Source organism: Ictalurus punctatus, chromosome 7 (assembly GCF_001660625.3).
Source record: "Ictalurus punctatus breed USDA103 chromosome 7, Coco_2.0, whole genome shotgun sequence".
Lineage (NCBI taxonomy): Eukaryota > Metazoa > Chordata > Actinopteri > Siluriformes > Ictaluridae > Ictalurus > Ictalurus punctatus.
Genome location: NC_030422.2, coordinates 33970019 through 33995530, shown reverse-complemented (window position 1 = coordinate 33995530; position 25512 = coordinate 33970019). Strand labels below are relative to the sequence as shown.

At 38.9% G+C, this 25512-nt stretch overlaps 1 protein-coding gene across 2 annotated transcripts; it reads left to right on the top strand.

The window, feature by feature from the left end:
- Nucleotides 1-1146: 1146 nt before the first annotated feature.
- On the top strand, nt 1147-19808 carry LOC108267073 (uncharacterized). 2 transcript variants are annotated; one of them, XM_053681193.1, is made up of 10 exons: nt 1147-1276; nt 7956-8064; nt 9177-9429; nt 9637-9887; nt 10018-15320; nt 16573-16792; nt 17709-17908; nt 18087-18353; nt 18451-18557; nt 18738-19808. In XM_053681193.1, exons 2-10 carry the CDS (start codon nt 7957-7959, stop codon nt 18992-18994), a joined length of 6966 nt encoding a protein of 2321 aa, XP_053537168.1. In that variant the 5' UTR covers nt 1147-1276; nt 7956; the 3' UTR covers nt 18995-19808. The 2 variants fall into 2 exon arrangements, 1 of the variants encoding a protein (XP_053537168.1); XR_008396638.1 differs by lacking the exons at nt 18087-18353; nt 18451-18557; nt 18738-19808 and having other exon boundaries at nt 16631-16792; nt 17709-17847.
- Nucleotides 19809-25512: the final 5704 nt, after the last annotated feature.

The window sequence follows — 25512 nt, the reverse complement described above, 5'->3', positions numbered from 1 at the left end:
TATGTCTCATCCTGCTCAGTTAGTGCCCAGGCAGCAGGAACCCGGGAACCTCTTCCAGTTCCTCATCAACCTTCATCTAAGTGGACATGATCTGTATTTCCCTCTATAAATAAATGACTAAGTATAATATTTTTGTCTCCCATTTGTTTAATTGGGTTCTATTTATCTACTTTTTTAGGACTTAATGCAGAAAGTTTACACACACTTGATTATTAATCCTGTGTGTCGTTACCTGGATGATCCACGACTGTGTTTATGTTTTGTGAGAGTTCTTCACGAGTCCCTTATTTACCCTGAGCAGTTAAACTGCCCACTGTTCTTCAGAAAAATCCTACACTTAAATTGTTATTATTTTGTTTAAAGATATTTTTTCTCATTTAGTACTGCACTTCAGACGCTAAATAAGACAAAATACTAAAAATTTACACCGATCATCCTGTTCAAAAGTTTACACCCCCCTGGCTCTTAATGTAGTGTGTTGCACCTTGTGTAATAGTTGTGTACGAGTCCCTCAGTCATCCTCAGTGTGAAAAGATGGATCTCAAGATCATATAGCTGCTGTTGGAGAGGGCTCAAACCTCTCCAGGAGGTTTGAGCAGGACCTGGAGGATTTTTCTGTAGAACAGTGGGCAGTTTAACTTCTTAGGACAAACAAGGGACTCATGAACAACTCTCACAACACATAAACACAGTCGTGGATCATCCAGGTAACGACACACAGTATTAATAATCAAGGGTGTGTAAACTTTTGGACAGGGTACCCTGTAAACTTCTACAGGGTAATTTTTATACATTCAGCTATTATATTGTCTTGTGGACTATATGTAATGACATATGTAATTTCACATCTGTCATGTGAAATAGATTATTCAGGACAGAACTAAATAAACAACAACATGGGATTTTCATGATCAATCTTATTTTGCTAACAGTATTAAGATTTAGCAGATTCTGCCAGGGGTGTGCAAACTTTTGTATACACACACACACACACACACACACACAAACACACACACACAGACACAAACACAGTGGTGCTTGAAAGTTTGTGAACCCTTTAGAATTTTTTATATTTCTGCATAAATATGATCTATACACACACACACACACACACACACACACACACACACACACACACACACTGACTGACACCTGGCTACTATGCACTCGTCACATTCGCACTCCACCCTGAATCTCTTATTTACATAATTTTAGTTTCACTCCTGATGTTGACAGTCAGGTTCAGACAGCAGCGCCGGCTATGAACAGACACAAGGTGAGTTTCATAAACTGCACAGTAATTTATTAAACACGTATCTTTTAACCGCTGCCCTATATTACACACGTGTGTTAACCCACGAACATAAGTGAAACCTCTGTAAACCTTAATAATAATTTTACTACTTCGACAAGCAAAGGTTTCTACTGCATTAGCATATTGTCACTTAAAGTGATAGCAGGTTTAATTTATCCAATTTATCCATAACCAACCCACAAACAATCCAAGCTACATAAATTAGTGGTGTAGTTTTATTTGTACTCTTTAAACGACATCATTTCTTCTAACGTATTTAAAGTGATTAGCATTCTAGCATAAACATAATCAGAGTTTATCTGTGCTCAATGTTTTGTGTGCTGCCATCGTTTCTGTAAACTCTAAAGGAGACATTTATGATTAATATTACATTTACAAGTAGATGAATAATTATACTGTCGCATGACCTGTGACACATATTTACCTTTCTATTCACTTACCACATTCTGACTCCACCCTTCTTCTATTTATACCACGGCATTCAGCCTAAACGATTAAAAGCTGTCCTGTTTGTGTGCCGCACCTGCAAGTTCACGTTATTTTCGCTATGATATGTGCACTAGGGCGCAAAAAGCACCTACGTGTAGTTCACATCTCCAGGGTTGCCATATTTTTCTTGAGTAGAAGCATTTTTAAATAGCTTATTTTGATTGTGTTTGTTTTTACTATTGAATACAATACAATGTAACAAAGATATTAAGATGAAATTTAAAATGAAAATAAAAAGACTAATATGATGATATATGAATGAGAAGATGGCGAATCTAGTAGGATTCTATAGTATATCACCAATACAGTGCTGTGGAAAAGTATTTGCCCTGATGTTTTTTGTGATTGTTGTGTACATCTCGTACTAAATCGTTTTAAATCTTAAAACGAAATGCAACATAAAACAAAGGCAACCTGAGTAAACACACAATACATTTTTTAATTGAGTGTTTTTTTGTTTATCAAAGCAAAAAAAGTTATCTAACACCTGTCACCAATGTGAAAAACTAATTGCACCCTTGAACTTAAAATCTGGTTGTGCCAGCTTTAGCAGCAATAACTGCAACCAGAGGCTTCCGATAACTGGAGATCAGACTTTCACAGTGCTGTGGTGGAAATTAGGCCCACTTTTCTTTAGTTCAGCCACACTGGAGGGCCACAGTACCTCATTTGCACTTACTCCTATGCTTTGGATCATTGGTTCTCAACCAGGGGGGTGCGGAGAGATTGGAAGGAGGTGCATATTGTTTTCAAGCAAAAAAAGACATAATTTGGGTCCTCTGTGTATTTTATTGTTTTTCAAATAGAATGTGCATAAATGAAAATCCCCACGTTCCCTCTACCTCTGTATTCCCTTTTTGCTGGGGAGAGGCGGAGCTTAGCCTGAATTTTATCTAGCCGTCAGTGCAGACCAGTGTTCCCAACTTAGCCACTTTTCAGACCCCTTTAGTGACTTTAAAAAAAAAAAAAAAATTAAAAAGTGCCTAACGTCAAATCTAGTGACTTTTTGGACAAACCTTAGCGACGTTCCAAATATCACCAGTACTGTCCTGCAAACACGAGGTCTTGCTTTCCTGCTGCACTCTCACCTCTCTCTTTGCGTCTGCTCTATTCAGTGAGGGGCTGAGAGCTAGAGATTTAACAATGCCATGGATAACGAGACGCGCCTTTCATCCCTATTTACATCATTCACATGCGAATGTTTTTAGAACGTGAGACGAATGTAATACAACATGTTTTACATGTAAAATAGTCCACGTTATTACAGACTAGTTCTTAATATAAGACTAGTTCTTACTCTAAGTAGTTATAGTGTTCAGAAAAATCATAAGTTATTAAATTATTAAGTAATTAAAAAAGTAAAAAAACTAACAAACAAACAAAAAACTATCTCTCTTTCTGTCTATCAAAACAGATGATAGATTAGGGGTATATATATATATATCATGCCACATGATTGGGGAGGCTTGGGGGGGCTTTTACAAAAGGTCGAGAACCTCTGCTTTGGATCATTGTCTTGCTACGCTTGAGTTTCAGTTTACAGACTGAAGACCGGACATTCTGTTTAGGATTCCTTTAGGATAACCTTCACACTAACTGTTCCTCAGTGGTGGAATGCACTTCCAATGTCAATCCGGACCGCAGAATCTCTCACCATCTTCACAAAACAGCTAAAGACCCACCTGTTCCATGAACACCTAACCAACTCATAATAATAATTTTAAAAAAAATTTTAAAAAAAAATAAAAATAAAAAATTGCACTTTCACCTCTACTCTGCACTTTGCATCTTCTGGAATTCAATTAATGGATCTTGTATGGTAGCACTACTTGCATTGTTCTCTGCTTGATATATCGCTTTGCTTGTATTTTTCTCATTTGTAAGTCGCTTTGGTTAAAAGTGTCTGCTAAGTGAATAAATGTAAATGTAAATGTAGGATTGTAGAATTCGTAGAATTCAGTGTTTGGTTTATGCCAGATGTAACGGGACCCCTGTCTTCCAGACAGTTCCACTTTCAACTCATCAGTCCACAGAACATTCTCCCAAAAGGTTTGAGGATTATCAAGGTGTGTTTTGGTGAAATTCAGACGAGGCTTAATGTTCTTCTGGGTTAGCGGTTAGTGGTTTTCACCTCGCCACTCTTCTGGAGCCATTTTCCCCGAGTGTCTTTCTGATAGTGGAGTCATGAACACTGACTTTTACTGATTTAAGAGAGGCCTGTAGGTCCTTTGATGTTGTCCTTGACTGGTCTGTGACTTCTTGGATGAGTCGTTGATGTGCTCTTGGAGGACGTTTGGAAGGTCAGACACTTCTGGGAAGGTTCACTACTGAGCTGAGTTTCTCCTTTTGGAGATAATGTCTCTCGCTGTGGTTATTTGGAGTCCCAGAGCATTTGAAATATCTTTGTAATCCTTCCCAGACTGATGTACTTCAATGACCTTCTTAATCATCATTTCTGGATTTTCTTTCAACTTTGCCATAGTGTGTTACTGAGTAAGATCTTTTAATCAACTTCACACTGATGAAAAAGTTCTATTTAAGTGTTGATGTGATTGAACAGGGTTGACAGTAATCAGGCCTGGTTGTGTCTCGTCCAGCTGAACCCCATTATCAATGAAGTTGCAAAAATTTGAGGAAATAGTAACTACAGGGGCGAATACATTTTCACACAGGCCCAGTTGGTATTGGAAAACTTTTCTGCTTCAATGAATAACATTATCCTTTAAAAATTGTACTGTGTGTTTACTCAGGTTTCCTTTGTTTTATGTTCAATTCTGTTTGAATTTCAGAAAAAACAGTATGAGGTATACATTTATATATATATATATATATATATATATATATATATATATATATATATATATATATATATATATATATATATATTATGGATAGTCCTAGTGTTTAATTATCACATTAATCACCAATCAATTTAGTTTCATTTAACAATATGGCTTCCACACTCATTATTCATTTAAATTTTATTTGCATTTAACAAAGAACATAGTCAGAAAGCGGCTTTATGGAAATATATATTCAGGATAATACAATTCAGGATATAAATTTTAAATTCATGAATGTTATTTAATGAGCAAGCCAGAGACAATCGTGGCAACAGTCTGTGTTACAGTCTGATGAGACCAAGGTCGAACTTTTTGGTTGTAATTGTAAAATATACATGTTTAATACAAAAATAAGACAGCTTATCACCCAAAGTACACCATCCTCACAGTGAAGCATGGTGGTGGCAGCATAAGGTTAAGGTCTTCAGCACAGACTAGGGCTCTGGTCAAGACACATGGAGTCATGGATATCTCCAAAAACCGATCTATTTTAGCACTAACACTGCAGGCGTCTGTTAGACAGATGAAGATGAAGATATATTTCACCTTCCAGCACGATAACGACCCAAAGCACAAATCCAAGTCAACGAAGGAACGGCTTCCGAAGAAGATGATAAGAGGTTTGGATCGGTCAGTCAGAGCTCAGATCTAAATCCTATAGAAAATCTGTGGACATGAAGAAGGCTGTGTACAGGAGATCCCTTCACTATCTGATAGATCTGAAGAATTTGTGTAAGGAAGAGTAGGAATAAAATGACCAAATGAAGATGTGTTAAGTCGGTAGACTCTTACTCAAAAACACAGTGCTTTAACAAAGTCGTGGCACAACAATCTCGGTGGACTCTGGGTGAGCGTTTATTATTATCCCTGCATAGTGTCAAAAACACAAAATAAAAAGAAATGTAATGGAAACATGGCAGCTTTCCAGTGGCGTGGTTGAGTTCAGCTGATGTACATGCACCTCGGCCCCACCCACTCACTGAGACTGAGCGAGAGAGAGAGAGAGAGAGAGAGAGAGAGAGAGAGAGAGTTAAATACAGATTCACAAATAAGAATCAGGTGTGCCACATTAATTTCCTCACTTCCTTATATGTAAGGATTTTGCGAACAATTTTCAAAAGCAATTGAAAACTCTATTTGCAGTTGTGTTTCGTATTTGTGGACGCATAAATTGTGACATAATTCAAATGAAAATGCTATGGGGTGGCAGTATACTATGGGGTGGGAGCATACGATGGGGTGAGATATACTATGGGTGACAGCATACTTTAGGGTGGGAGCATACTATGGGGTGGTAGTATACTTTGGGGTGAGAACATACTATATGGTGGGAGTATACTACGGGTGAGAGTATACTATGGGGTGGGAATATACTATGGGGTGAGAGTATACCCAGGGGATGAGAGTATACTATGGGCTGAGAATATACTACGGCTGGGAGTATACCATGGGGTGGGAGTATACTACGGCTGGGAGTATACCATGGGGTGGGAGTATACTACGGCTGGGAGTATACCATGGGGTGGGAGTATACCATGGGGTGGGAGTATACTATGGCATGAGAAAATACACTGGGTGGGAGTATACTATGGGGTGGGAGTATACTATGGGGTGGAAGTATACCATGGGGTGGGCGTATACTATGGCATGAGAATATACTACGGCTGGAAGTATACCATGGGGTGGGAGTATACCATGGGGTGGGAGTATACTATGGCGTGAGAATATACTACGGGTGGGAGTATTTTATGGGGTGGGAGTATACTATGGGGTGGGAGTATTCTATGGGGTGGGAGTATACCATGGGGTGAGAGTATACCATGGGGTGGGAGTATTCTATGGGGTGGGAGTATACCATGGGGTGGGAGTATACTATGGGAAGGGAGTATACCATGGGCTGGGAGTATACTATGGGGTGAGAGAATAGTACAGTAATATTAGTTAAGAGGTCTGCACACTTATTTAACCAGGTCTTTTGTTCCCCTAAAACATTTCTAATTGTTTTTGCTTATATTTTGTCAGTTGCTATGTCACAGTAAAGGTAGAAAAAGATCTGACATGATTCATGATGGTTTATTTTTCATTTAAAAAATTAACAGGGGTGTGCAGATGTTTTTTTATACCCACTGTACTTATTACACAATTTAATGATGCCACAACAAAAGACTGAACTGGGGTAAACCGGTGTCCTCCTCGAAATATCATTTTCTCTGATGCAAAAGAATTAGTGTACTTTAAAGAGAAAATACTATTAATTAACTAAAGAACAAACCAGGAAGTGAGGGTGTATCACAGGGTGAGTATATACAGGACTACACACTGATTGTACTGAAGACATTTTGTGACCATGCCACCTTGTGGTCAATAACTGTAACAACTTTACTTTTTTCCTTATATCATTTGAAGAGTTTGTGCTAAATTCAGTTCTTTTTTCCTATAATTCCCTTAGGAATGCTGAAGTGAACGCAAACCAACATTTGAAATTTAAGTGTATTTCCTGTCGACCATCTTGGATTATGTCAAAAACTCTTTTTTTTGCTACTCCTCCTACAAATTATGTCCAGTCATCACCAAATTTGGCTGACATCATGTTCAGATCGACCTGGACAAAAGATATCAAAAGAATGTTGATAATCCAATCCAAACCCATAATGTGCCAACTAATCCGACTGTGAAGCCGCCAAACAGAAAGTGGCGTAATATCTCAGGAACGACCTTGTAATCTTGGTATGCATTCTCAAGACTATGCCCTATGGCTATGCAAAAATTTTGTGACAGCACCACTTAGTGGTGAAAAGTTACAATAACATACCAAAAATGCTTCCATCAAAGTGCCATTTTTGCTACCCCTCCTCCAAATTTTGTCTTGAGATCTGTCTAAACAAAAGTTATCAAAGAAACTCTGATATTCAAAACCATTCTCCCATGACAGACTGGCGAATGTGTGAAACTACAAATCATTCCTGAATCCCTTTTCCTAAAGTTATGGCTCTGTGTTCATTGATTGCTTACGCAAAAATTGTTGCACATCTTTGAATGTGTGGCTCACTGAGTCTGTGTGCTTGGCCCCAAAAAATGCTGCTTGCAGATTTAATACTATTACTACTACTACTAATAATAATAATAATAATAATAATAACAAATAATGGCAATTTATGTTTCACCCCATGATCACAATAACAACATGTAATCTCTTCCACACACATTGTTATGATTTTACTACATTATGATGCACAACACCTTCTTAAATTATTGTATAAAAAATGTGATATTGTTGACAGATCAACAGCTGTAATTTTCCATTTCAGAATGTGGTACCTGGGAGGAGAAATAACTGTTGACAATCGCACACCCTACAAATGGACTGTCTGTATTGAGAACCAGACGCCACGGCTCTTTTATGACAGATACAATACAGTAATGTATACACAATCACTACAGCAATCAGAAATTCTTTAAGATGGCTTAAATTGTTTTCTGTACATGTAAACTCCACCCATTTGTATATACAATATATTACTTTAAATACACAATGTGTAGTTTTTTATAACAGCACGGACTCAAAAGTTTTATTCACGCAATACCACGGCAGTTTGACAACGGTTAAATTTTTATTTATTAAAGAACAACACTTTATAATTTTTTATAAGAGAGTGAGTCAAACGAAAACATTAAAAGTGGGACATAACTTAGAGGGACATATTTTTCCTTGTAGTGGAATTTTTTATGTAGGAAATTTTATTGTAGGAATTTATTGTAGGAATTTATACACTTTTATGACACATCTTTGTTATGTATATAAAAAAGCAAACTAAAATAAAAAATTAAAGTTCAATTTGAATCACCTTCACAGTTACATTCAATGATGTGGAGCACTCAAGCAGTTCCTGTTCTTGTTTACATTACAGCAGCTATAGACAGCCGTTCCCTCACCAGCCCGCTCTTTATTTACTCTCAAAGTTGATAAAAAAATTTAAAAAAACTCCACAGCTTGTCATGTTACAGAGATATCACAAAGAAAAGTGTAAAATTTCTCTGTCCTGAAGATGTTAAAGTTACAGCTTTACCTCTAGCTGTTACAAAGCACTGACACTGGAGACTCCTTCCATACCTGTTAAATAATAAACACCACCTCACAGAAAACTTCAACATATCAACGAGTTTTTTATTCCATTTACATAGTCCCTGTGAATGAGCAGTTACTATAGAAACGACAACATATTAGAGCGGGCGCATTAATATAAACCTGTGCTACTGTTAGAGCTGGATTCTGGATCAGAATCCAAAAGTCAACAGTGCTGTGATGTAATAATACAGACATGCAAACTGTTGTTGATTATTTTTTATTTTCCTTTTTAAACAATAATAATTTTGAGTGGGATTGGAGGCTCTGTTAGGAAGTTTCAGCAAATACAAGTAAGCAATTAAGTGATACAATTAAACATTTCAAAACAGATTTATTAACATTTTTAATGTCACTAGTACTTGTTAAGCTACACATGACTGAATGTGTTTCTGTATATATTTAGTTTGATGTTGAACCTCACAAAAAAACACAGCAACGCCAGACACTTTACAGCAAATGGGTCCAAACCATCTACTTGAAAGTGAAATATGGACAGTGCTCAGAGACTGAGTGCTACACAGATCCAGATTTATGGTACATATTCAATCCAAGAGATGACCCCTGTTTCACAATTCGAGAGAGTGGAGACCACCGGCAAATACATCTGGACTGCAGCGTAAATTATGAGGAGAAGAAATCAACTTGCCCAAATTATGGTATGTTGATTCTTTACTAAAAGATTTTAAGAAACTATATAAATTATAACAGCACAGCTGATTGGGTAGCTCTGTCTAATTCTTTATTTAAGGAACAGCCCATCAGTGTCATTCACTTTTTTAAATGATTTTGTACTGTATTTTTTTTATACAGTAAATTATGATGTAGCAAGTAATGTGTAATTAATATGATTTTATTATATCCAGAGAAAATTGACGATGATGCGCGAGAGGAAGAGGAAAATCGTAGACGAGATGAAGAGCAGCGACGTCAGGCCCAGCTTGAACGTGAAAGAAGAATTGAGGAACAGATTAAAAGGGAAAGTGAGCTCACTGCTAAGAAACTTTCACAAGCCACAGAGACACTGAAGCAGAGACAGAGGCTGAGAGGCCATGAGGTCCACCACCAAACTCATATAATGCAACAGCCACTGGACGCTGAAATTGAAATAGATGAGGTAATAATTTATTTTCAATTCAATTTCAAAAGCAATGAGATGTTCACAGGTCTAAGCTAAATATTATAGTCTAAAATTTATAATGTTGTGCTTCATTTGAGGGAGGTTATGTAATATGTTTTTCCTACAGGTTCCAGAAATGGAGAAGAAATTCATGGAACTCTTGTTTGAATATCAAATCACTGAAGATGAAGACTCAGAGGAGACATTAGCAGACAGAATGAAAACTCTGCAAAATGAGTTAATGGTGGAGTTCTGTAAGAAACATAATCTGTCCAGTAGCTGTGTGTTTTCTTTCAACAGTGGAGTTGGTTATGAGACTCTGCCTCTACATGATAGACTGTCAGTACTTGAGGCAGTAATGCGTTTAGTTCTTGAGGAGAATGAAGAAGACCACACACAAAAACATGAACGGGACTTCCTCATGGATCTGCTTGAACTGTTGCAAGATGATCATCCATCGATTGCGTTTAATCTTTTACAGAGCATTCTTCAAACTGATATGCAACTGTCTACACAGAGTAAAGAAATTCTGTGTCAGATTGCATTCAACAACACATGGAAACTGCCAGAAATAACAGATTTCATGAGGAAACATTTTGGCAAAGACAAAGAACAAGTGCAGTCAATACTTCACATTGCACAGACGTACAAGCTGGAGTATGGGAGCGTCTTTACTGCTTTCGGTTCAGCTGATCCCCTCAGAGGGTTAAAAAGCTATGTTGACAAAGAGAGACACAAAAATGCTGATACTGTTATTAGTGAAATGCGTAAAGCAAACTACCCAGAGAATGTCCTGATAATACTAGAGGACGTTCTGGGGTATCTGGAAATGGAGCTTCCAAAATACAAAACAGCTAGTCTCAGTGAAAAAAACATCCAGAATGTAAAGAAAATGATTAGAGAACTGGATTTTAACAACCCAGATAGACAAGTTCTCAAACATGTGCTAGTGGGAATGTCAGTCGCAGTAAAGATATGCTCTGCTGTCACTATTCAGAGGGGTAAAAAGGAAATAGTCATTGAAGGATATCTTCCCAGATTAACTCAACTTGCAACCTTGGTTGTTTTCCTGCTTCCAAAATCAAAAACTAATACAGGTTGTCTACTTGAAATTGGGACAGGTGAAGGGAAATCTTGTATTTTAGCCATGCTTGCTGCAATCCATGCCATTCGTGGTGTAAAGGTGGACATTGTGACCAGCTCCCCGGTCCTCGCCTGTCGTGATTTAGAGGAATGGAGTGGACTGTACAACATGTTTGGCATAACGTCATCTGCTGTTCCTCCAATGCTGAATGATGTCTCATCTGAAAAACAAGAGGAACTGACTCAGGAAGCATACAAACAACAAATAATTTACAGTACTGTTGGGACTTTTGCCGCAGATACACTGAAACAAGAGTTTGAGAAGAAAACAACTCGAGGAGACAGAAGGTTTGAGCTGGTCCTTGTGGACGAGGTTGACTACATGACCTTGGATAATGGAGTTCAAATAACATTTCTGTCCCATGAGTCGAGTGGCCTCCAGCATTTGGAGCAAGTCCTAGCAAGCATCTGGGCCATGATATCTGCATGTCGACCAATTGAGATAGAAGACACTGGAGAGACCATGTGGACAACAAGAGTCCAGAATTTTCACACAGCTGCCCTGATAGCAATGATTGGTTCAGAAAAAAGTGATACATTTTCACCACTGGAAATTTTGTTGCCAGGAACCGAATTAGGCTTTTACTCAGAGGAAGATTTTGAAAATTTGAAGCTCTCTATTAATGATGGAGGAGAAAAGCAACGTGTCACTATGGAAAATCAGGCATGGAAGACCATCATGGCCAAAACAGGAATAGAACAACAGTATGACCTGCTCAGTGTTCTCGAGATGGGGATGGAGCAGAAGGTGGCATTCAACTGTTATATATATCAGTCAGAAACTAGAAAAGCCATTCAGTTTGGAGAAAAAAAGGCAAAAACTGACCAAAACATCAACATGTTGCTCCTCGAGAATGGAAATGCTTGTGAGATCTTGTCTGAAAATTTGCTTGTTGAAGCCACTGTTAGCCAGCTGAAATCAAAGATTAAATATTCTAAGCAATGCAGTTCAAAAGAAGGAGACAACACTCTTGTAATCCCTTCTTTCTTAGAGAAATACCTGGAAAATCAGCTGCCAGTGTTTGTTGAGAATGCATTGAAGGCCATTCAGATGACCAAAGGCAGAGAGTACATGATCGAGAGATCTCTTAGTGCTCAGGGAATAGATGTTAGTGAAGAAGATCAACACATGTACCATGCAATAATTCCAGTGGATTTCCAGGCCAGTGGAATGTTGGAGAAAAGAAAACGATGGGGTGATGGACTGCAACAATTTCTGGAGATGAAGCACCAGTTAACTTTATCACCGTTATCACATGTGACAAACTACATGTCAAATTCCAATTTCTTTAAAAGATATCTCAGTGGGAAAGGGATATTTGGTGTTTCTGGAACACTGGGGGGAGATGCTGACAAGGGTTTCCTGGCAAGGCATTACAAAACGGACAGCTATGTCATACCAGCTCATCAGCGTCAAAAGGTTACTGAGCTCCCTGCAGTCCAGGTGAGGGGAGGTACCGAACAATGGCTCCAAACTCTTTGTGCCACGATCTCAAAAGTCTCTGACAGAGGACAGGTGGTGTTAGTCGTGTGTGAGGACGTCAACACAGCAAATGCTCTCAAAGAAAAAGTAAAAGCAGAAAGCAAACATTCAGTTACCATGTACACGATGAGCGAGAGCCACAACATTGAGAACCAGGAGTTCATCAAGGGACACATCATCATTACCACTAACCTTGGAGGACGTGGAACAGACATTAAGGTTACGGAGGAGGTTAATCGCTGTGGTGGTCTCTTTGTGTTACTCACGTACTTCCCCAATAACCGAAGAGTCGAGAAACAGGTCTTTGGGCGAACAGGTCGAAAAGGCACCCCGGGAATGGTCCAGTTAATACTGAACCAGGATCATCTAGCCATGGCCTACCGAGGACATTCTATTGAGGTCATGAGGGACCTCAGAGAAGAGTACGAGGTTAATCGAATAAAAGACATGGAGAAGGAGAAACTAGCTGAAATTGCAATGAAGGAAGAGCTGTTCTCCACATTTTGTCAGTTCCTTAGTGACTTTGACAGGCGTTATAATACAGAAGAGAAGACAGACCTCTTTGAAGTTAAAGTAAAAGATGTCCCTCGTTACTTTGAGTCCTTTCAGAGTAAGATGGACTATCACCCAGCCCTGAATGCTTTAAAAGAGTCATGGGGTATGTGGTTGATACTTCACACAGACCAGATTAACATACAGAGTGACCTCACTGAATTGAAAGAAGACCTCATCCAGCACTTGCTAGATACAAGTAACAAACTTTTACAAGGTCAGAGTGAAAACTTTTATGACCACATTCAGCAGGCTTTAGGACGAACTGCCTTGCACTTTCAAAACAAAAACAAATGTGACTATGGAGCGAAATCTTACTGGAAAAAAGCCTCTGACTCCGACAGCTACTACAGAGCTGTTGCACTGTATAACCAGGCCTACATTACCATTAACATGGCCAAAGAAGGCTACAAAAGTGAGGCGTGCTCCTTACTTGAGGAGGCAGAGAAGGCCATAGATGTTTACATATCAGAAACGACCAATACACTGAGCTTTTGCTCCTTGTCCGTTAATCGAGATTTTGAACCGCATCATTGCGGTAGCTGTAACTTCCAAATACAAATGCAGGCGAGGATGAACATATTTAACTCATGGAAGCAAAATATCAAAAAAACACTTGACATGCTTGGATTGGGTGAAGGAGACATCAAAACTATGGACTTGACTCTTTACAACTTATCCACTGAGGAGGATTTTGTGTCTTGTAGTGAACTCGGTCTCTTTCGTAATTATGGCCTTGCAGTTTTGTTTGAACTGAAGCAAAAGCCCCAATTCTCATTTGATGCCCTGATTTGTTGTTTTCTTGGTATGGTTCAGATTGTAGCAGGAGTTCTGATATGTGAGATGTCCTCTTTTGGTCCTGGTTTGATCTCCGAAGGTGTGTATGACATGATCAGTGGAGTCATGGGTATGATAAATGGCAATTTTACTTGGGCTTCATGGGCAATGTCTAAATCATTGAGGATGGGAAATTCTTTGGCCTGCGGTGGATTTAGTGTTCCCAAAAGATCATTGTCCTCTGTGAAAAACGCAGCAAATGGAATCTTCAATGGCACTAAATCACTGAAGAATATTGCGTGGAGTGCCATCCGATCAGGAAGAAGTCATTTTTTGTCCAATTGTACAACAGCCACATCATTAGCATTATCAGCATGCATAAAAAACATCACACTGAACACGGCCAAACTGAACTTAAAAAATGCAAGTGCGTATGCTGTCCAAGAATTGGCTATTCGGGGAGTAAACACTGCTTTGAACAATATTGATGCTACAGTTAAAAAAACTTTCAAACAAGGATTTCAACTTACTTTCAACAAATCTATCTGCTCAGCACTGCAACAGAATAAACAGTTTGCTCGAGTGCTCACAGATTTCATTAGCTCAGCAGTCCCAAAGGCCGCCTTGAATAAAGAGTCTGACTACAAGATTAGCAAAAACTTGGAGAAGCAAATTATTGAACATGTTTCTCTGAATACGAAACTTACTATCAGGAGCCTTGTAATAAACTGTAAGCAAACCCAAAAGACCATTCAAACACTGTCAAATTTGTGGGACATGGCTGCAGAGTTTGTTGCACAAAAACCTTATACCTGCATCAAGACACTTCTGAAAACTGCAAGCATGTCCACCAGAATTTATGAAATGTATTCCTCCATTCCTACTAAACAGACCATTGACAGTAATTTTGTTCCTGCATTTTTGAAGACCATGAAGGAGGATCCATTATTTGAGACATATGACAATGATGGAAGGGACAAACTGGAAGATGTGGAACGTCTTAAAGATGAACTCATTGACGTGGTTTCAGACATTCTTTCCCAAACCATGGTAGAGAAGTTTTCTGGGTTTGCTACATCAATGTTTACGAAAACATTCACTCAAAGACTAAACTCTGTTACTGGAGAACTAGTTGGTAATTTTCTGGGGAGGCATGAAACCCAAAGTTTCACTGTGAGTCAGCAGCATCATTATGATCTGAAATCTGCCACAGAATCCAAGGACAGATCTTTGACTGAAGAAGAACGAAATGAGCTCACATACTACGCTAATAATATAACTGATGAACAAAAGCCAGCGACAGCTTTAGAAGTCCATGTCCTCACAAAGAGTAATTTGTTGGAAGGAAAAGGAATTTGTATAACTGTAGTAGGTACTCAAGGAAAACTTCTCACAGAGGAGACTTACTCAGGAACTGATCCAGCAGCTGGTACAATCAAACTCTTGCTGACGAAAACACCTCTGACTTCTCCAGGGTGAGCCTAAGAAACTTTTCTGTATATATATATATATATATATATATATATATATATATATATATATATATATATATATATATATATATATATATTCCTAAATATGACCTAAAACATCACCAGATTTTAAGAGTCGTAAAAGTAAATAAAGAGAGCCTAATTAAACAAATTAAAGAAAATACATTATACTTGGTCATTTATTTAAGGAAAATGATCCAATATTATATATCTGTGAGTGGCAAAAGTATGTGCACCTTTGCTTTCAGTATGTGGTGTGACCCCCTTGTGCAGTAATAACTGCAGATAAACGTTTGGGGTAACTGTTGATCAGTCCTGCACATCAGCTTGGAGGAATTTTAGTCCGTTCCTCAGTACAGAACAGCTTCAACTCTGGGATGTTGGTGGGTTTCCACTCATGAACTGCTTGCTTCAGGTTCTTCCACAACATTTCTATTGGATTAAGGTCAGGACTTTGACTTGGCCATTCCAAAACTTCCAAGACTTGGCCATTCCAGAGCAGTGGCTTTCTCCTTGCAGCCCTGCCATGCAAACACCACCATTGTTGACCAGTGTTCTCCTGATGGTGGACTCATGAACCTTAAAATGTGAGAGAGGATGTTAGATGCTTAGAAGTTCCCCTGGGTTCCTCTGTGACCTCGTGGACTATTACATGTCTCGCTCTTGGAGTGATCTTTATTGGTCTCCACTCCTGGGGAGGGGAACAATGGAGTTGAATTTTCTCCATTTGTACAGAATCTGCCTGATTGTGGATTGGTGGAGTCCAAACTCTTTAGAGATGGTTTTGTGACCTTTTTCAACCTGATGAGCTTCAACAACGTTTTTTTGTTGATAGATCTCTGTTCTTTAAATAAAACAGGACGCTGACTCACTCAAACTTGATCATCATCCCATTGATTGAAAACACCTGACATTAATTTCACCTTAAAATTAACTGCTAATCCTATACGTTCACATACTTTTGCCACTCACAGATGTGTAATATTAGATCATTTTCCTTAATAAATAAATGACCAAGTATAATATTTTTTATCTCATTTGTTTAATTGGGTTTATATTTATCTACTTTTAGGACTTGAGTGAAAATCTGATGATGTTTTAGGTCATATTTATGGAGAAATATAGAAAATTCTATAAACGTTTAAGTACCACTGTATAAATTCTTTTTGATGTTGGTGCAGACATTACTTTTTGGTCACATAAATGCATTCTCGTAATTCAATTCATTTCACAGGAATGAAGGAATATTGAATAAACTGAAGCGTAGCATTAAGGCTGAAGACTTTCCACAGAGTGGCCATGTCGATATTATATGCCCCGATGGTTCACGAGAAACTGTGAAGTCCTCAAATCACGACTGTCTTTTTCATGCAGTCATCCAAGCAACAACTAACGACCCAAACAATGTTGTGCTACAAAAAGCTAAAGATCTACGTAGGAAAGTCAGTGAGGAGGTAAGTAAGAATATGCCATGTAAGTTTAGTTGCCAGATATTGGTTAGCTGGCTTAGTGCTTTCGTATCTCTGGGCTGTATCAATAATTTGTGCAAATTTGAGTTTACACACACAAAACTGTTCAGTCACCTATGAAAAGGTGTTAGCAGCCATTTGGTGAGGTGGCTGGCTGTTTAGTGCAGTACAATACAGGCATTTCAGACCGTGTGTGATGATTATTATTGATACTTGGGAAGAAAGTTTATACTTTACTTGGTAATTTGACTGGTTATTAAGCAAAACAGCAACAAAAAATGAGGCGTCATCCATGGTGAGGCGCAGTATTCTGTCACGTAATGGAGTTGAGGACGGATGCAAATGCAGACAAGAGCTTTATTATATGAGAGACTCGCAGACAAATCTTAATCGTGAAACATAGACATGGTCATAAACAGGCAATAGGTCAGGCGATCAGCAAACGGGCATAAACAAGAATCGAAATGAGGGCTACAACAAGATCAAAACTAGGACAGAAAACAAGATGATAAACGGCTTGGTACACAGATGATACGGATGACACACGTAATACTTCGCAAAGACAAAGTGTTTGAACAGTCTCTTACTCATAGTGTGAAGTGAGTGAGTAGGAGATTGGCAACAGGTGTGTGATTAGAATTCTGTAGAAGGTGAACGTGTGTGTGGGAAGTGTAGTCCTATGTTTGTAGTTGGTGGTGCATCCTGGGAAATGGAGTTGCTGGTTTGCTGTGATATGACAATCTTCCTCTAGATTTAAAACTTATCGTGAACTTACTGAAATTCCCAGCATGTACAGATCCCATTTTAACATCTTATAAACGAGATCATTTTTACCCACCGTTTGAGTATAACTTCTTTAACAGGGACCTAACGTAAGATCTTGGTTTTTTTTCTGTTACAGATTCTTTTAAACCCAAATAAGTATGTAGATGCTGTGAAGATCCAGAACATTTTCAACATGACAAACAACTCGAATAAATTTAAAATCCAAGCTGGAGTGAGGGAATGTGATATGGAGCAGTACATCAAGTACACCAAAGACAAGACACCGAAACAAATTATTGATGAGTACAAACTTGGAAAAGTGGGCGACCACAAGTGGTAATTTTTAAATTCATGTTGTTTATACTCGTTTGCTTTAGGTTTCTTATTGAATTCATGTACTAGTCTGAACATACTAAGCCAAATTTCTTCATAAATTCTCGTAGTCACTACAGGAATGAAATCTAGTGAATTACTGACAATACTAAATCATCATCTTGTATGAAATACTGTGAAGCCTTTTAGACATGGAGAAGCCCACAGCAGGAGTAGTGGAGGCACAGCACATTCCACCAAAAACCACATGGACTGCAGTCCTTCATCTCATCAAAACAAACCCCGAGATTTCTTCTTCATTAGACAGAACAAACAAGGACGTTTTCTACTTAATGATGAAAATGAAACATGACCCGAATGGAAAAACACAGCTTTGCATGAACGCGCTGTCCTCTGATCACCACCATGCACTGAGCAGCGGCAACAGCGCTGAATCCAGAGCATGCAGGTCTCATCTCATCTCAACGCCTGGTTTTGTCTCTAGCACTGCAATCATTTATTCTCTTAATACTGATCCATGCATGTTTCATTTTCATGTTCCTCAGACATTTCCTGACGAGAACCTTTTCAAGTGGAGACACAGAGAAAGCGCTGAAGCTCTCCTTAATGATGGCCCATCCTCAATGCTCGGACCACATCTGGAATGATCTCGGTACGTGTTATACCTATATTTACAACAGATGAACATACACGAGTGAAAAGAGTCTGTTTTTAGATTTTGTCCTCTTGCTACTTGTTTTACGCCTGTACGCTACAACGAAGACTACAAACTAGTAAATTCTTTACTCTGGCTGAACTAATCCAAATGATCACTGTTCTACTTAATTCTCAGGTATCCCTCATCATTTCAGGACGTGTGAGTCTGGACTTGCAGCCATGGACAGGAACGATTACTACAAGAGAGGATTTAAGGACATAGTGAAAAAATACGGCAGATGGGATCTCATCGACCAAGAACAAACCATTCGACTAATAAACTGGGTGCAGAAAGATATATTTCTGAACACATCTACAGCAGAGTATAAAGAAATACTTCATGTTATCAAAGGTGCAAAAAAAACAAGAAACATTTGCCTGGATAAACTCTGAGCAGAAAGAAATGAGCACTTACCCTTTATTCACAGTGGGGCAATATTATTAACGTGTCAGGAGTAACAAATCATTTCAGCTTGGCTAAACTTTCCACATTTGACTGATGCATTAAAATTATTTAAATGATATAGAATGATAAACATGCACCTCTTTTACCTCAAGGGAAAGTGTAATTCAAATTATTTAAAATAAACAGTCAGATATAGTGGTGCAGGTTTCAGGTGGGATACACGGTTAATGGCATCTGATTAAAGTTTTATACTTGTTAATTATAATTGTGCTATAGTTGTGTTACTACAGAAGTCCTTAAAGGCCATGCATTATTATTTTTTCTTTCTTGTTTTCTTGTGATCTCGACATGTTCTAGTTTTCGACCTTTTCTCACAACATAATTTTATCAGGAGAAAATCTCACGCCTTGTGAATGGGGCAGGTGTTACATGCACGTTGGCCATCGCCATCATATATGTAATAATTGGCCGCTGTAAAGATTAAGAGAGACGGGGTGTCCCCTTCTCAAGTGTCGGACACCTATGTGGAAATCGTCAATCGCTGACAGACACGGAGATATTTCATCTGGAGTGAGTCCCTCAACAAAGTAAAACTTCATATGCTGCCGGACTGCACTAAGCTTTTGCTGCCTCCAGAACAATAAAAGAAACATGTTGTAATATCAAGATCGCAAGAAAATTAAGTCTACATCATGAGAAAACAGGAAAGAAAGAAGAGAAAAATAACGCATGGGCCCTTAGGCCTTTGTATATTACACCTGGAATGGGTTGATAATAAAACACGTAACTGCTGTACTGTAACTGTGACATTTAACTTTATTTAACCTTTTATATACACAAAACATCCCATCAAACCGGAGGGTAGCGATGGCTCATTGGGTCACGAGTCAAGCTGGCACTGTTCTGCTGGGCCCTTGAGCAAAGCCCGTAACCCTCAACTGCTCATAAGACACTTTGGATGAAAGTGTCAATCAAATGGGATGTAACTGTAACCTCAGTCAACAGAACCGTCCTGATGTGATTTATTGGGGTAGACGGTGGTACGCAGGCTCTTTGGACTAAAATCATTTCAGGCAATTGGGTAAGAGGACAAAGAAGTGTGGACAGAGAACAAGGTGAACTGTCTAGTATTTGGGGGAAAGGAGGGAATATACTGTAGAAAAGGGAGAGAACTACACACACACACACACACACACACACACACACACAGATAAAATTATTTCTAAAGCTATTTTCATCATCAAACTGCTATCTCTGTGAATTCTCACTCCTTTATGCTGTTGTGATAAACGATACATTTTTTCTCTCTATCCTGTTATCTATTCTTCCTTGCTGACCTGTGTCGTATCGACCCTTCAATCCTCCACACTCTAGTCGAAAGAAAAATAAAGAAAGGAAAGTTCATTTCTGTATATTTCCTAATTTACTGTGTTCTATTTTGTCTGATTTTTTTTATACATATACATCAAATTGTGGGTCAACTGTGAAGCTCTCTGAAAACATAATTAATTGTTACACACCGTGGGAGCACAGTGACCCCTAGTGGCCAGAGAGAACATCAGATCACTCTCAACCAATTCTGCACTACAGGCTTGAAAGCACCAATGTCTTCTCCTGACCATCGGGTTAGAAATCCTCCTCCTTTCCAGTCCTCTTTAACTTCTTCAACTTTTTGTGCTACTCCAGCAATACACACAGGCTCCAGCGACCAGTAGAGCCTTCTGGCAGGATCTCATGGCAGTTCACACTATTCAGCAGAACAAAATGTGCAGAGAGACAGAGAGAGAGAGAGAGAGAGAGAGAGAGAGAGAGACAGACAGACAGACAGACAGACAGACAGACAGAGACATCCTATATTTTACCTATCTGCGCCAGTAGGTGGCAGTGTATGACTTTTTACCTGTGACCTTAATCACCTTCCACCTGTAAACTGTTTGTGTCTGGACTGTTCCACAGGTGCATGTGCAAAAACTGTTTATGGTTCAGTGAACAAACAAAAACATAATTTAAACCTTTTCCAATAAAGATCTGTAAAGATTATTATGATTTTACAAAATTATCTTTAAAATACAGTCTCCTGAAATAGACTATTTATTTATTTATTTATTTATTTATATACAATGATAGAGACCTGTATATACAGTAAGAAATAATGTACTTGGGCTTTTTCTCTCAGTTGTAATGTGTTGCACTCCTTGTGTTCAGCACAGCAGCTCTCTCTGGTGGTGCACCAGAGCACAACTAGCACACAACTCACATTTATTTAAAGAGTGCTGGGTGATGTAATAAAGAACTAAATAAAATTAATAATTGAAAGAAATTAATTATTGTGACATTAAATATTATCAGCATACTTGGTTAGACTACAGCAAACCAGAGCTCCTCCTTCCATGATGAAACATGTAGCATGAAAAAATGTCTAAAATAAAAGAAACAAAAAACACAAATCTTAAAATGTCTAAAACTAAATAAAAAGCTAACAATATCTCAAACAAAAATAAAAATGGGGAAAAAACAAATATAAAATATCTAAAAACAAAATAAAAATCAAGTGTGTGTAATATATATATATATATATATATATATATATATATATATATATATATATATATATATATATATATATATATATAAAAAGATTATTGTACTCATTTGTTTTTCTTTACACACTTACAGTAGAAGCCCTTGTTAGACTCATAACTCTGTAGACCAACATAGTGTACATCATGTTCTGGACAAAGTGCTCTACAAATAGCCACATACATGGGTGTAGGGAGTAACCTGTTCATTCCAAAGAGAGGCTTGACAAATTCTTATCGAGACACACAGCTACATGCTTGTTTTTCGCACGTGCACACATAGACACACACACACACATATCCAGAAGGTCACTCTATAAATGGAGCTGTGAGAGACACAGAGCACTCTTTTTCTTTCTTTTCATGCTGTTAATATGCTTCAATAAAAGACACCGTTTGCTTTCTTAAGGATGAGTCTACTTGTGTTTCTCAAATTTCCATGACAAATCTAAAATAAAACTAAAAATAAAACTATCTAAAAAAAAATTTTTAATTTTTTACAATTTTTTTAAATCTTAAAAAAATGAAGTTCTGTACATAAAGAAAATCTGACAGAATAAAAATCTAAAAAAAAAAATCTAAAACATAAAAAAAATCTTAAAACGGTCAAAAGAAAAATAAAATGTAAAAAATCCAAAGAAAAGTAAAAATCTAAATCAAAAAGAAAAAAAAATCTAAAAATATCTACAACAAAAACAAATAAGATAATACTTTATTAATCCACAGATGGAGAAATTAGGGTGTCACAGCAGCAGCCAAAAAAGAAAAGAAAAGAAGAGTTAAAAGAGCTAGTAAGGAGAACAATACAGGAATATATAAAGAGTATCCAGGCTACCATGTCATGATCTACCTGCATGTCCCAGAGCTCTCAAACGCCCTCATCATAGTAGAATCCTTATAACCTCTAGAAATGTTGTCCACTGAACTGGAGAAAGCATACTTTTCTGAGGTTCTACCTGAGCCCCAGACTCTTCATATGGGCAAGAACAAGACCTCAATGTTGAACTGCCAGTCCCCTGGATCATGTTAGAATTAACCAGTCCTCCAGGTAGTTTAGTACACGGATGCCCTGGAGTCGCAATAGAGCCAGAATGACATTCATGCACTTTGTGAAGGTGCAAAGGGTATAAAGCTAGCCCGAAGGGAAGAACCCAATATTGGCATGTGTTGCCTCCAAATGCTAACCTCACGAACTTCCTGTGACTGGGCAATATTTGTATGTGGAAATATGCACCTTTTTATATCTATCATCACAAACCAGTCCTCGAACTGAATCTGTGGCACGATAAGTTTGAGCATCAGCATCTTTAGCCTATATGTCCGAAAAGTACAGTTCAGATGATCCACATCTAAATTGGCCATATATTCCCCTCTTTTTTGTGGACCAGGCAATAGATGCTGTAAAAACCTCCCTCCCTCAGGGAATGAGGTACATGTTCTATGGCCCTTTGCCCAATAGGGATCTTACTTCCTGCGCTAACATCGGGCTCTGCTCTGTGCTGACTACTGTGGTGAGCACACCTCTGAACCCGGGGGGTTCGAGCTATAAACTGGACCCGGTACCTCTTTTCTATGGTAGACAGAACCCATGGAGACACATTTGGCAGTAGGTTCCACGCTGCCAGATGGTCTTTTAATGATGTTAACTGTTCCACATTTTACTAGATGGGAAGCATTAGATTTTTGTTGCCCTGTGACAGCTCGCTGACCAGAGAACACTGAAAACTTGGGACAACCTTGGCTAGGGGAGGCCCTACAGTAGCACAAGTCAATTGATACGTCCCTCTACGGCCTCTCCGGACCGCTCCTCCTTTGTCTGCTTGGCCTTTATGATCATTCTCAGATTAGGCCTAGTAGCAGACTGTGGCCGTCCGGTTCCCCTGGCTGTCTGTGGGGGGAGGTGAGCTGCTGTACTCGCCTTCTGTGCCTCCCTCGCACTAGTGCTGGCCTCCACTCCACTCGTGGATGCCCGGGTGAACTCCACACAACAGGGACGGAACTGGATGAATGCTGCAGTATGTCGAGCTCACTCAGCAGGTCTGCTTGGTAGGCCTGCAACACTGCCATTGTCTGCAGTGACCCATAAGCAAGACCCACTACTGCATAGGCCTTGCCCACCAACACCGTGGTGGCCTTACATGGCTTGGATGGCAAAGCGGGCCCCTTTAAATTACCTGCCGTCAGTGGAGAAACCTAGCTCACAAGTGCCTCCTCCACCTTCAGCATAGCTAAATAGCCATGCCATTCATTCTGGTATAAATATGGCTTATGCTAGGTTTTCCACCAGAAGCATGATATTTTGTCATGCACATCTGGAAAAAAATTAGAAAACATCTGGATTTCACCAGGGAGAAAAAAGCTAATCCAGCCTTAGTAATCACTTCAAGCAGCTCTTTATATGCTGCTCTCAGTTTTTAGCAGACCCTCCTGGCTCCTTGGAGTCAGAGAGGAATTTTTTTTGTGTTTTTTTCTTTTTTTGGCTTTCCATAGTGGAAGAAGTCGCAACGCGAGCTCCAAAATCCAGTGGAGAGCCGGACCCAGAAGACAGAGCAAGAGATAGAGCAGCACTCGTCTCTGGCTCCTCTTTCAGATCCATACGAGATCCCCAGGATCCAGATATGCGAGGCTCTGAAACCCAACTCTCTTCAGCCGGGAAGAGAGCAAATCACGAGCGGAGCTGCCTAATTGTAAGTCGTTCACAATGTGCACAGTCAGACCTCTCGAAGACTGCCATGGCATGCTCCAACCCTAGACACTTCAAGCAGAAAGTGTGTCCATCGTCCCCGTGATGAAACAGGAGCAAGGCGTAACACACGTCGTCAAGTCTTTCACTTATGCTTTTCTCCTTTTTATTTTTTTTAAAGGACAGAAAAGAAAAGAGATTTTTCTTTTTTTTGAAAAGATAGAGAGTAAATGAAGAGTCTTTTTGCGAGCGTTACACAAACGACCGACATGCAGTCTCGCTGAAGATAATAAGGCTGACGGTGGGGTTCCCAGGTGCTGTTTATATATCACGTGACGCGCTTAATTGTCATGTCACCTGATCACGGCAGGCATATAAATAATCATGATGTTACACCAGCTTCAGATAATGGTCACGTGCGAGGGCGCTTCCCACTGCTTTCAGCTAACACAACGTAGAGTTCCCTTTGAAAGAATACACGAATGCCTTCATCTCCGAAAACATTTTTGGTCTTACATTTCATAACAAACTCGGCGGAGCTCAGTGCCGACTCGTGTCCCGTAATGTTTTTCATGAATTTCAGAATGTATGCAAAGGATTGGGGTGATTGGAGGATGTGAAGGATACACTGATGCATCCTTCAAAATCTGCCGAATGAAGGCAACGAAACGTAGGCTCCCTTCCGAGGATCCTTCAACTTGAGATGCCCCTCAAAGGCACTTTATGATGTAGCAGTAGGGATAAGTGGCCTTACTAGGACGCAGTCTTCCGTTTGAGTAACACCCACCAGCCTTATTTCAGTGTGTTTGCTTCATGCTTACTAAAAGATCACATTTCCTGCTATACAGTCATGGGAAAAAACAAGAACACCCTCTTTCTATTAAATGTCTTTTTTTGTTTTTGTTTGTTTTATCAGGGCCTAAATAACAATTGTGAGGTCCACACCAACTTCTATAAAAAAACAAATAAGCTCAGGTGACAACAACAAAAACCCAACGGATTTCAAAATGTTGGGTTTTTTCCCCAGAAAGTAAACCAACATTCAAAAAGCAGGTGGGGAAAAAATAAGTACACCATATAATTCAATAACATGTAGAACTATCTTCAGCAACAATAACTTGAAGTAAGCATTTTCTCTCACATCATTTCGAAGAAATGTTGGCCCATTCTCCTTCACAGCATTACTTCAGTTCAGTGATGTTTGAGGGCATTTGTTTATGCACAGCTCTCTTAAGATCCCACC